At 38.5% G+C, this 13,786-nt stretch overlaps 1 protein-coding gene across 1 annotated transcript in view; it reads left to right on the top strand.

Annotated features, from left to right (window-relative positions):
* The first annotated feature begins 4,654 nt into the window (after positions 1 to 4,654).
* Positions 4,655 to 13,786, top strand: part of SCIN (scinderin) — a 74,714-nt gene continuing 65,582 nt past the window's right edge. Inside the window, exons 1-2 of the mRNA XM_032874104.1 lie at positions 4,655 to 4,915; positions 11,505 to 11,659. Coding sequence (XP_032729995.1) covers positions 4,717 to 4,915; positions 11,505 to 11,659 — 354 coding nt within the window. The 5' untranslated portion in view covers positions 4,655 to 4,716. The remainder of the gene's footprint in view (positions 4,916 to 11,504; positions 11,660 to 13,786) is intronic.

The following is a 13,786-nucleotide window of genomic DNA, read 5'->3' as shown; positions in this document are numbered from 1 at the left end:
TTCAGCATGTATTTGATTTCAACAATTCTGTGGTCACAATTCAGTGATGGAAATAAAATAAGATCGTCTGAGCTCTGAGGTTCTGCAACTTGAGGAATGAAGATCACTTGGAAACAATTTTTTGCTGTTTGTATGTCTTTATTTTTTTATCAACACATTCCAATTAATTGCACAATGAATCAATTATATTCTTTACCATTGTTATTTATTTCAAGAATTAAACTGTGCCACATTTCCCCTTGAGCACTAGCCTTCTAGAAGAACACCTGTCTTGAATTTAACCACAGTCCTCATACCTCAAACCTCCTAATTCTCGGTGAAAGACTTAATTATCTTGCCTGTTTAGACATGGACTAAGTGAGTATTGGTAAATTGATTAAAAAATTAAAAAGTAATTTAATCCAAAATCAACTATTCAACCACACTGATTCAGTGTGTATTACCATAAGGCCAGAGAAGAAAATGATGAAACACAAGTCACTTAGTGAGCCTACAGTCTTGTGAGAGAAAACACACTTTCCAGTGTGGTAACTGTGTATCTACAGCACTGGGAGCATGCAGGATTCTGAAATTCAGTGGAGCCAGGGTAATGATGTTGTTGAGTCTGGGCATCTTTAATTAAATATTAAAGAATTGCTAAGAGAGATGTAGAAGAGGGGTTATAACACAAAGGAGAGAAAAGAATCCACTTTTAAGGACCTAGGATATGAGAGAGAGAAAATACAGGCATGGGAAGGAATTTGTTATCTGGTTTTAGGAAACTTTTTTGTATGGAAAATGGCCAGTCCTTATCTTGTTAGACTTTGAGACATTATTCTGATAAGAGTGGATTTGGAGAGATGGATTAGCCACTATCAATTTCATTTGAATTTATTGTCACTTCTTATATGCCAGGTGCTATTCTAGGTTTGTATCTATTTATCCATATAATATTCACGACAATCCTATGAGGTATTTTCTTAATTGGTATTCCCATTCCACAGGTGAGAAAAATGAGACACAGTAGCGTTAGGTAACTTGTCCAAGCTCAGTCAGTTGAAAAGTCCAAGAGCCATTATTCAGCCCCCATCAAGGCCCTACTATACTCTAGGCCCCTCACTTTGAGGCGGGCCTCTCCCGAAGATGGGACTCAGAGTCATAGCAAGAATGTGGGCAGCTGGGATGGACTGAGAAACATTTTGGATACCCCAGTTGATTAAATGTGGAGATAAAATGAGAATGTTGAGTCAGAATTACATCATGTTAATGAAATTAGGAAGAGGAGGAGAAACATGTTTGGAGGAATGATGAGATTGTTTTGAACATGCTAATTTGAAATTGGCAGGATCATTTTAGGGAGGTCTGCTAGCAGGAAGCTGCAAATTTAAGTCTGGAGGCTGCTTAGCCAGGATAGAACTGGTGTGACAGAAGTGATTTACTTGCCTCAGGCACAAATTTAAGGGAATGGAAAAAAAGTGATTAAGATCAATAATATTTCAATGTGATACTTGTAAAAATATCAAAATTAATGCTAAAAATATCAAAAAAATGACAACCCAAATATCGAAATTTTAAGTAAAGGAAGATCAGTATTTTTCCTTTCCCTTAGTCTCCAACGTGGCCCCAGAGAGCATTATGAACAATTCTACCTTTATTTGAAAATCTTTAATTTTTATCATGATTTTTGCATCAATTTTGATTTGTTAAAATACTGCCTTAAAAGAGAATTGATCTTGGGGTGCCTGGGTGGCTCAGTCAGTTAAGTGTCCAACTGTTGATTTCAGCTCAGATCATGATCTCAGGGTTGTGATATTGAGCTCTCTGTTGGGCTCCACACTGGGCATGGAGTCTGCTTAAGATTCTCTCTCTCCCTCTCCTCTCAAAAAAAGAGAGAGAGAGGAGAGGGAGAGAGAGAGAGAGACTGAAATTTGATCTTGACTCCCAAGCCTTTTTGTTGCACCCCTAAATTTTGCATCCCAAGCAGGTGCTACATTTGTCTTACCCTAGTCTTGGCCTAAGAAAGAGGAAATTCCACTTATCTGTACCAAAGTTTTTTTTATTTCTTTACTAAAAAGAAATTATTCCCTTTTATTTTTTTATTTCCTCATTAAAAGGAATTCCTTCACTAGCAGGAAAGAAATTATTACTAAAACTGAAACTGAACTTAAGTGATACTCTGATCTTAAGTTATCTTGTGTCCAGACCACCAGTTCTCATAATTTTTCACAAGAAGAAAGAAGAGAACGAATAATTTCTCCTTTACAGATAAGGAAACCCAGACATATAATGACTCAGTGACAAAGTGAAAACTAAACTTGGTGCTACATGAGACATACTAGATCAGAAGATTCTCTGGGGATAAACTGGAAGAAACAAAAATATGAAGTCTATTTATGTGAGCAAATCTTAACTAAATAATTGGACTGAAAGAATGACTTCCGGTAAACAGCATGTGCTTCTGAATGAGACATAGTGGCCTTTTCCTCCTCAGCCATTTACAGTTGGGCAACCTTTGACAAGTTCCAGAGCCTTACTCAGTTTTCTCATCTATAAAATGAGCCTCATTATACCTATCTTTTATTGTTTTGGTTAGGAGGGGTAAAAAAGAGAATATAGCTAATGATATTTATCAATCAGCATCTCAACCTATAAGCATATGATACTCACAAAATAGGAAAATGCCGGAAGTTTTGGGGGTTTTGTTTTAGTAGGCTATACACAGAAGTAGAGGGACAGAAAAACCAAGAAAGATAATGCACCTGGTTGCTGGAAACTAAAAAGAGAGAAAAAGCGACATAGAGTTACAGTGACTTTTGGTAGAAGGGACCACGTCAAATATTCTGACCTCACTCTTCTTTCCCCGTTTGATTTCCAACCGAACCCTAAGCTTGAGGTTATCAAAGACTAGGTGCTTTAGTCCATACAAGTCAGCCCTGAGGGAAGACTGCAGGCCGCAGAATGGTGAAGGTACCTAGAGGAGCAACAGAAAGCTGACTGCCACAAAAAAAAAAAAAATAGCTTTTGATGACTGAGCATTTTCTATGTAACAGACGCATGCTTTACTGTGTCATCTCATTTCATCCAAATAACAATCTTTATGGTAAATACTACTGTTTTCCCGTTTTTTAGATGAGGAGCCTGAGACTTACTATGATTTGCTAACTTGCCAAAAACCTCAGAACCAAGAGATGGAGGCAGGAATTGATGTGCCATAGCCCATCACTGCAGAACAATAAATTGTAGCGACTGGTTTCATAATTATCATCACCATCCATTTAATTCCAACCCCTCCAGCAATTATATTTCTAGGAATTTAACTCAGTTATAATAATGGATGTGTATAAAGAAGTATGTTCAAAAATGTTGTTTACAACATTGTTTTAGCAAAAGACAGAAAAAAATTTAAATGTCTATGAACTTGGACAGTTTAAATAAGCTACAGTACATTTATAAGATGATATTTCTGTTTACTACAGTAGCAAAAAAGGCAGCTCTAGGAGCACTGTGTAATAATATATATTGATATATTCTTTAAGAACAGTGTTATAATGCCATTTATATTAGAAAATAGAAATATTACTTATATTCTTGTAGCTAGAAGAGTATTTTTGGAAAAATACATAAGAAACTGGTAACTTAGCTGCCTCTGGGGAAAGCAATTGGGTAGCAGGTGAAATTAAGTTAATTTTTTTATTTCACAACTTTGTACTTTTGTACATTTTTCTCCTGTAGTCATGTAATACCTACATAAAAATTAAATTAATTAAGGAAAATTTGAATTGTACATGATTAGGGACCTTCTGGGGACTTTTGTAATTTGGGAAATAGTGAAAGAAAATGCACATGCATAAAAATCAGTTTTCTTAAATCTTCAGATCCTGGGCGATTTGCTTTTTCAATAACAAAATCCTTTGCCATACCAGCTGTGGTTAAAAGAATGCAAAATAAGGAGTAAACATCAACATGTATGATACAGTGCTGCAGAAGCAAAAACTGTAAGGTAAATGATGAGAAATCGGCCTGTTGAAGCCAGGTACCAGCTAACTCACAAGGCAAACTGCGCATAATACCGCACGGCCAAAGGCAGCAGGCGGCAGAGCTTTAACACAGCTCCTGAACCCCCGGGGATTTACAAGAGCTGTGTCCCCTGCACAGGACCACCAGCCTTCCAGCTCTTCATCCTTTCCAAGAAAGCTGACATTTTTGTTTTTCACGGCATTTTCAAATCAGAACGATCAAGACAGAAATTTTGGCTATCAGGAATGGAGAGACTGGCCAATGAAATGAAGGAGTTCGTGATGAAGATGACTGTTGCCTGGACAGACTTTTTCTTTTTTTTTAATGAAGAATGCGCCCACTGGAATTTAAATTGTTGATCTCCTCCACCGTGTTACCAGAAAGAAATGTCCTTCCTTAGACCAGTAGGCATTTTCAGGAATTTCTTTAAATTCCCTCCGCATCTCTGGATTTCTGAGATTCTGATTCTCCTGCTAACTTGGAGTAGGGCGCAGGAGTTCGGTACTAGGCGCAGCAACGAGAATGGGAAGGGATCCCCTACTCCCGGAGTGACTGGGGCTCGGGCACTTAGCCCCTCCTTCTTCCGAGCCCCGCCTCCCCGCAGGGCGAATCCTATAAAACCGCGGCCAACAGGGTCCCTACTGCAGGTCTCCGGACTAGTCCGACTTCCAGATCGACTGGATCGCACGCCCCTTTGCCGGAGCAGAGCCTGTCCGAGCCATGTCCCAGGGGCTGTACCACGAGGAGTTCGCCGGAGCTGGCAAGCAGGCGGGGCTGCAGGTCTGGCGGGTCGAGAAGCTCGAGCTCGTGCCGGTGCCCCAGAGCGCTTACGGCGACTTCTACGTCGGGGATGCCTACCTGGTGCTGCACACGGCCAAGGCGGGCCAGAGCTTCACCTACCGCCTGCACTTCTGGCTGGGTAAGGGAGCGCAGGCAGCGGGACCCCGACGCGCTCAGGTCGGGGAGGGGCGAGGCCGCAGGAGGCTGAGACTGGCAGGCTGGAGGTGCGGGTGGGGTCGGGGGAGAGGGGAACCGCAAACGGGAAGGGCCTGGGGACCTGTCGCGTCCGTCGTGTCCCCTCCGGGTGGCCGTCTTTGGGAAGGCCGCCTTCCCCACGCCAGAGTCCGCTGTTGCAAACACCGCTGCAAACGCGAGGCGCAGAGCTGTCAGGAGCCAGTCTTACCCCGCGGGCTTTGACAGCTTCTGTCCCTTGCACCTTCCAGTTGGAAACCCCGCTCCTGCCCAGGGCCGCTGCTTAGCGCACCCTGGCTCTGGCCAAGTCCCGCTCACCTTCGACAAGTTCAGTCCTGATCTCCCTGTCAGGGAGGAGATGAAGTCAAACAAGTTTGTAGGCATCCTCCGCAGCTGGCGAGAAGTACTCCCCCACCCCATACACACCCCCGCCGCCCTTTTCTCTGGTTAATTTGTTTTTATTTTTTTGCCCTTGGGCCCCAGCTTATATCTCTCCACACACTGAGGCAGTTAATGCTCTGGGCGACTTTAAATCAGAATCCACTTGCTCCACACTGCTCACACAGCCGGCTAACAGAAATTCCTGCTGGTCAGGATGTTGGCGACCCTGGATGGAAAAGAGAAAAAAAAAATACAGATCTTGTTAATATAAATAAATAGCTTTATATGGCCTATGTATTATTTAAATGAGTTGCTTTATTCTAGTAGTTATTTTTATTATTACTACTTCTCTATTTGAACAAGGACACAGTGTAAAACAAAACAGCTTCTCCAGCAGTAGTAATTATTTTGGGCTGCACTTGCACCAGGTTGTCAGAATACTGGGCCTTGTGTGTTCTACTTTTCCACCTTCTACTTTTACTCATCAACATCCTGAATGTCCAGCCTCTCCCTGTAAGATCCTGTGCCAGTGGGCACACCCGGTCTAACAACGTGCTGATTATCCGAGATCTACGGCCTTCTTTTCAAACTGTTTGCCTCTCCTGGACTTCGAGTATGTTATTTATAGCTTTATTCCTGAGCCTGCGGGGAGACCACACAAAACCACACACACATATATATGCATTTGGAAGTCCTTGAAAAGCCATCATTTTTATTTCTAACTTTTGAAGATTTTAAGAAATGAAATGGCAGAAACCATTAAGAAGGGTTGTTCTCAATGGTGGTGAACACCTGAAAGAGACACCCCCAGTGAGAAATACAAAGAGGGAGATGGATCATTTTTATTATAGCATTTGAAGTTAAAATTTTGTGCTTGCTTGACCAAACTCAAGCAGAGTTCCAAACACATTTTGGTTTCCCAGTGTAGTGTCACTATTCCTATAATAAATAGTGATCTATTTACATTTTATACCAGAAATCACTGAAACCTTAATATAAAACCATGTTCATGAATGAATGATGCCAGATAGAATAGTAACGTCCTCATCTTTGTCTTTCTATTTGGAACTTGGATCTAGAATGAATAAAAGTGTCTGAAATGCCACATCTGTAATTTTGGTGAATTAAGAAGCCAAGGCACTGCATATCTTGTTGTAGACACAGTTAAGCTTGTCAGAGGACTGCAAGAGGCTTTGAACACAGTTTGTGGGTTTTGTTTGTTTGTTTGTTTTTTGGGGGTGGTTATTCTGTAGGTTCTTTCTTATACTCTTTAAATTTTTTTTTATGGTTTACAGATGCCCATTAACTCCATTATTCATTTAGTGCTCACCAGTTTGAAAACTGTGATAGGAAATGCTTTGGGCAGAAACACTTCATGCTTTTAAAGGTCTCCTAAAACTGAACTTAATAGTGTGTTAATTAATAAGTTAATTCATTCAATAGTTATTCAATGTGCCCAGCATTGTGTAAGGCATTTTTGCATGTGAATGATTTATGGACTTTCTCTGAAAGTGTATAATCTCAAAGATACAATAAGACAAGTGATATAACACAGGTAGAACAGCTGAATGCTGTGAAAGACACAGTGTCTGTAGTTATGGGGAAGCAGGGAAGGAGAGAAGCTTTGACAGAAAAGAGGAAAATGATAGTAATTGGAAGGATTTTGTCCAAGAGAGAATCATGGGGAGCATGGAAAAGTTTAGAGTAAAATGGTCCACTCGGCCTTTAGGTGGAATTGTTTGGCAGCTCTTCCTACTTTAGTTCCCTGAAGCAAGCTGTATTTCATCCAAAATCTTCTACCCTAAGACCTATATTTGGATGAGTTCATGAGAATTAATCAGAGAGGCAGATTGAGGAAAAGTTCCAAGAGGGAGAGCTGAAAGTTTAGGGGGAAAGGAAGTCAACTAAAGGAAATCAGTTGGGAGGAAGATGGAGGGGAATGAAATTAGACTCAGATTGGGTTGGAGAAGTACCTGGATGAAAATCAAGAAACAGGCCATATAAGAGGAGGAAAGAGGAAGCAAGAAGCCACAGGACAGAAAATAGAAGAGAGGAAGAGTCCTCTTTCCTGCCCTCTCTCTCAGAAGCTTTCTATGATACCCTTGCTTATCTCAGATTATTTCCTTTTACTATTTTTTCCTTTATTTATTTTACAAAGTAAGAATTTGTTGCATATAACTTAAAAGGTGTTGCACTGGTCCTTCCATAAAAGCCATTTCAGTTCTGTACCGAGCAGTTTAGATGTACCCACTTCTGCTTCTCGTTACTTAGAGCCTCCTGTCTCTGAGCACAGCTGGATGATAAAGCTACTCAGTCACATCCTGGACGTAAGCTACAAACACCCTCCCTCCTCATCTCTCTTTTCCAGTTTTAAATTTTACGTAAATGTATTTGAGAGCAGTAAACATTTGTGGTATATCTAGTCTGTGCTAGGTTCTATGCAAGACACTGGGAATCCAAAGAATTGGGTTACAATATACAGTGTACAATTCAAGGAACTTATAGTATATAAATAGGGCTGCTGAGGACGCTGAGAATTTGGATTTTTATACATTGCTTGGGGGAGAATATAATTATGAAGAAGAGTTTGACAGTTTTTTTACAAAACTAAACTTGCAACTACCATATGACCCAGCAGTTGCATTCATGGGCATTTATTCCAGAGAAATGAAAATTTATATTCATGTAAAATCTTATACATGTCCATAGAAGCCTTATCTGAATAAGTGAAAACTTGATTTGGTCCAGATATCCTTCCACAAGTGACTGATTAATCAAGTTGTGGCATATCTGTAACAGAGAATATTACTCGGCAAGAAAAAGGAACAAAGTATTGATGCATACAACTCAGATGAATCCCCAGTAAATTATTCTGAGTGAAAAAGACCAATGCCCAAAGGTTTCATACTGTATGATCCCATTTATATAACATTTTTTAAATAACAAGTTTAGACTTGTTATCAGAGGTTAAGGATGGGGTGGGGAGGGGGAGATGGGGGTAGTTATAAAAAAGCAATGTAAGGGATTTTTTGATGATATAACTATATAGTATCTTGACTAGGATAATGAATATGTGAGTTTACAGGTGATTTAGAGAACTAACTGCACATTGATGAGTACAAGGAAAATTGGGGAAATATGAGAAATGTAAGTGGATTGTGTCAGTGTCAATATACTGGTTTTTGCATTCTGTGCTGTATTGTGCATTCATGCTCCTGCTTTAGTATATTGTGGTATACCGGACTGTACTCAAGTTTGAAAAATGTGATCATTGGAGGAAATTTGGTTCATCAATCTATGTTCCTCCTCCTACCAATACAACTCTGTGTTAATTACTGTATCTGTATAGTAAACCTTAGTATCAGATAGAGTTATTCCTCTGATCTTATTTCTCTTTATCAAGACGTTTTAACTCTCTCGGGACTGTGCCTTTTCATATAAATTTTACAATAAACAAATAACCCATAATAAACCTTCCTATGATTTTTATAGGAATAGTGTTAAACTTGTGGATCAACTTGGGAAAAATTGACATCTTTATTATATTGGGTCTTAGAGTCCATGAGCATTATGTCTTTTTTTTTTTTTGAACACTGTGTCTTTATATTTATTAAGGTCTTTGCTTTTTTTTTTTCATTAACATTATACAACTTTTAGCATGTACCTCATGTTCCTGTTATCATATCCTCAAAACAATGTTAGGAAGTTTGCCACATATGTACAAATATAATGTAAAGCAACAAAATATAACATAACACAAAAGAACATATCATAACTTGAAAGACATTAGTAAAAGACATCAGAAAAGGGAAAATGAATGAGGTCATAAAGCAGAATTCATAGAGCAAGTGCATTTGTTTCTGAACATTGCTCAATTGCATCATGATATTGAATTGCATTCTAGTTTTCACATTCAAAAGCTGGTATTGACTTCTTTAGGATCTTTCAACTTCTTTAGAACAAGGATTCTAGCTTATTCATACTGATATTCCTTAGTCCAGCTCAGTACACAAGCATCAAAAGATGAAAGCATAATGTAATTAACTTAATTCCAGTTCGCTCACTAATTGCATGCCTGTCCATTTACATCCATCTAAAGAAATCTGCATTTCAACTTGTGCTCAAGTAAGAATGTTTATGTCAAACACATTATGCTTAATGCTTTTGATATTAATCTTGATTTAAAGTTCCCTCTTAAAACATCTCTGTGCAAATCTACATCTCTATCCTTATTCATATTTTCATTTATGGATGGGAAAGCGGGCAGAATGGCATTAGGGTTCTTTCATACTGCAAAGTTGTATAGGTCTTTTTTTTTTCCCTTGACCACAACAAGTTTACAAAATTGATACTATGTCAAGTACTCCTACAGCTAGTGGATTTTTTTTTTTTCCTGAGATGATAAATTGCTACACAGGTTCTCTTTGAGAGTAAGGGAGGAATGTAAAGAAATCCAATTCTTTCATTAATATAGCTGTTTCCCTTTCTTCAGCTTTGGTTAATGCTCTCAGTTGGAGTTTCCTGTGAACTGTAGTTTTATTACGGCTTCTAAATTTTCTACATCAGTTAACTCATGGAAGAAAATAGCATAACCTAATCACCACAACATGTTACTGCTGATGAGAGTCCGAGTATTAAAAAACTATTGATTCGTGTTGTAGTTTCTAAGAACCTGCACTCCAGAATCACAGAAACCTGCCTCTGTGTCATGTTCTACCAAAGGTCAACTTTATGAAGTTACTTGGCCTGTCAAAGCCTTTACTGCTTCTATTGTAGATGGTAGAAAATATTTTTGCTGCATGCGTTTGCTTGAAGATTAAATGAGATTATCCATGTAAACCACTAGCACAGTGTCTGGCCCATATCAAGGATATTATAAATGTATAAATGCTGGCTGTTATTATTTCTAGAATAATTTGTGATTTTTACACAGTTCAGATGTAGTAAGGGTTTTGAAGTGTGCTTTCTAAAATTTGAGTTTCCATCAGGGCTGGCTCAGATCCCTATGTATGTGGAAGATGCCAGTTCTGGAGGATTGCTTTTTTTTACCTAAGTGAGGTTGCCTCGATTGGATTTATACTAGAATTGTGAAAATTAAATGTGTGCTGTGTGTTAAATTCTTGGGTTAATAATACCTACATTCACATTCAACGGATGTTAGCATCTTTCTCTTACCCTCCCTTTCCACTTAGAGAATGTAATCTTACACCCAATAAGCTAATGAAGTGAGGGCACTAAGACTTAAAAATAGGGATAAGGTCAAGTGATATTCATTTTCCCATTCTAAAAACCACTTGCTTTTCTAAAGCTATTTATCTGTGGCCTGTGATGTTCATATTCCTTACAAATATTAACATATTAGCAGACTGTTGCTAATAAAGGCTAAAATAATTGAAAAACATTCTCATAGTCTGCTCTTATTAGCAAATGAATCTGCATCCTACTAGACTATAGTGCTATATCTTCTTGAACATATACAGACATCAGTGTTGTGTGTGTGTGGGTTTTTTAAAAAGATTTATTTATTTATTTATTTTAGAGAGAGATAGAAGGAGGGAGAGGGATGGTCCCAAGCAGACTCTGCATGGAATATGGAGCCCAACATGGGGTTCCATCCCATGACCCTGAAATCATGACCCGAGCTGAAACCAAGAGTCGGATGCTTAACCCACTGCACCACCCCGGCGCCCCCAGCAGTGCTTCTTTTAAACAGTTTTTTAAAAGAATTGAAAAGCAAGGACACCTGGGTGGCTCAGTGGGTTAAAGCCTCTGCCTTCAGCTCAGGTCATGATCCCAGGGTCCTGGGATCGAGCCCCACATCAGGCTCTCTGCTCAGCGGGGAGCCTGCTTCCTCTTCTCTCTCTCTGCCCGCCTCTCTGCCTACTTGTGATCTCCGTCTGTCAAATAAATAAATAAATAATCTTAAAAGAAAGAATTGAAAAATAAGAACAAAACAATTCTTATAACTATTAACAAAATAATATTTTATATTACAACATTTCTGTCGAAAGATTGTTCTGCTGAAACGATCTATTGTGTTGATGTATATATAATTCAAGAAATTCAAAGAAAATTTCAGAGCTTTTCATATCAAAAATTCTGCCTTAGTCGTTTTCCTTGCTTGATAAATGAAGTGCTGTCTTTTGCTGTTTCAGGAAAGGAGTGTACTCAGGATGAAAGCACAGCGGCTGCCATCTTTGCTGTTCAGATGGATGACTATTTGGGTGGCAAGCCAGTGCAGAGTAGAGAACTTCAAGGCTATGAATCTACTGACTTTGTTGGCTATTTCAAAGGAGGTCTGAAATACAAGGTATTGCATTTGAACTATTTCCATTATGACGCCCTTTTTCTTCCTATCCATCCACACCTCACGTCTTCAGAGAAGGAAAGTTCATTGAGGACCAGGTTTTTTGTTTGTTTTTGTTTCAGTCTGTTTTGTATACTGATGATACCAGAACCTGCTGGATACATAGTAGGTGCTCAATATGTGTTTATGGAACATGGATGTAATATGTGAAACGTTCTGGATTGATTTCATTTAATAGGATAATTTTTAATAAAGTTAAGAGCTTTCAGTAATGTTGTCACAAGAAAGCCCTTTAAAATTTTGTGGAATTCTTTCAATAATTAAATATTGGCAACTTGGGGATTCGCAATTTTTGTTAATGCCATTCTAGAGAACCTCTGAAGTTGCTGCAGATGACCCAAGACTTGGGAATCTCAATTGTTCTAGAATATCGTGATGCAATATTTGTAACAATTATAATTCCAGTTACTAGAAAAGACTATACACATATCTTCCAAATCGTGTGGTTTGATCTTGGAAATGATGCAAATGAAGCGAACCATTGAGTTAAATATATGTGTGGTTCAGCCTCACCAAGTCAAATATACCTACACTGCTATACACACATGCACACAATTTATGTGTTTTGGCCTGAAACACTAATCATTAACTGGCTTTCCTTCTGGGAGAAAAAGAAATGAAAACAAGGTAAGTAGCTCCCTTCTTTGAAGGCAACCTTCAACGAAATATACTACCTTCTATGGTAATAGACGCTTTATGGGTCTATGACCCTTGTGGACTGGCCACCCTTCATGATCTCCCCTGCCTCCAAGAATGTTCAGTTACCGTGTGAGAAATACCTCCCTCGACAAACTTTTCGGTAGCAATCCTTTTCAAAACCAGACATGCTCCAACGGGTCTTCTGCAGACTCCACCACCTTACCCTTTGAGCCTGTTAGCTTACTGAAGACCTAAGACCTCAGAGCTAAACTAGAATTCTGAATATATATTAAATTTATCTACTACAATGGTAGGGTTTATTTATACTTTTGCCTAATCAGAGCCTTAGTGGATATTTTGTGATGTCTGTTGAGATGAGGATAAACACTCATAAATCCCCTTCTCTCTTGAAGTGATTTTTTTTCACTCTAGGTTATAAACAACCTTAAATAGGAAATAATGTGTTACTTCTCATTTTATTTAATTCATGTGAGTTCCTACAGTTTATGTCAAATGATTCTCAAACTTCCTTTATGCCAATGAAACAACATTTTGAATAAGCTGGGTCTTATAGTTACTGAAAGCATGTAATAGGACATCATCCCGGTTATGAACCCATTTCTGTTCCATATGACTTGTTTACCTCAGGCAAGTATGTAAGCTTTTTGTCCTTAGTTTCCTCAAACATATAATGGATATAACAACAGGTTCCTCATATAGGTGTTATAAGGATTAAGGATCAAATTAAATAATAAAATACGTATATAGTGCATATACAGTCAGTAGGAACTTGTGATATTATTATTCCTTCTGGCTATCAGCAGGACCTCTGAAATCAAACTTCCAGATATATATTTAAAAGTGAACATGAAAAAGCAATTTTACAGTTATAAAGTAATTATCTTCTAATTATCAAGATCAAAATCATTTAAAAATCAGCATTTTTTTGTAAGAGGATATGTGCAAATGAAGGTCAAATTTATCAGCAAAAAATCTGCTCACTGTTTTATCATTAGTGACATTGAGCAGATGACAATGTGTGCAGTTGCAAAATACTTGATAAGAAATGTGGAAGCAAAGATAAATTGCCACCCAGAATAGCAAAGACTATTTATTTAAAGATATTATTTATTAATTTTGAGAGAGAAGTAGAGAGAGAGAGAGAGAATACAACTGGGGGGAGGGGCAGAGACAGAGGGAGAGAGAGAATCTCAACCAAACTCCATGTTGAGCTCAGAGCCTGACACCAGGCTCAATCTCATGACCCTGAGATCATGACCTGAGCTGAAATCAAGAGTCAGATGCTTAACCAACTAAGCTACCCAGCTACCCCAGAATGGCCAAAACTATTATGTTGTACTTAATTTCATACTTACAAGAATGTGCTAAGCACTTCATGTATATTATCTCATTTCATCTAAATAACACCGG

Source organism: Lontra canadensis, unplaced genomic scaffold (genome assembly GCF_010015895.1).
Source record: "Lontra canadensis isolate GAN:19392208 unplaced genomic scaffold, GSC_riverotter_1.0 scaffold2, whole genome shotgun sequence".
Taxonomy (NCBI): domain Eukaryota; kingdom Metazoa; phylum Chordata; class Mammalia; order Carnivora; family Mustelidae; genus Lontra; species Lontra canadensis.
The sequence above is the reverse complement of the archived record's forward strand: the minus strand, read 5'-3'. Positions and strand labels throughout refer to the sequence as shown.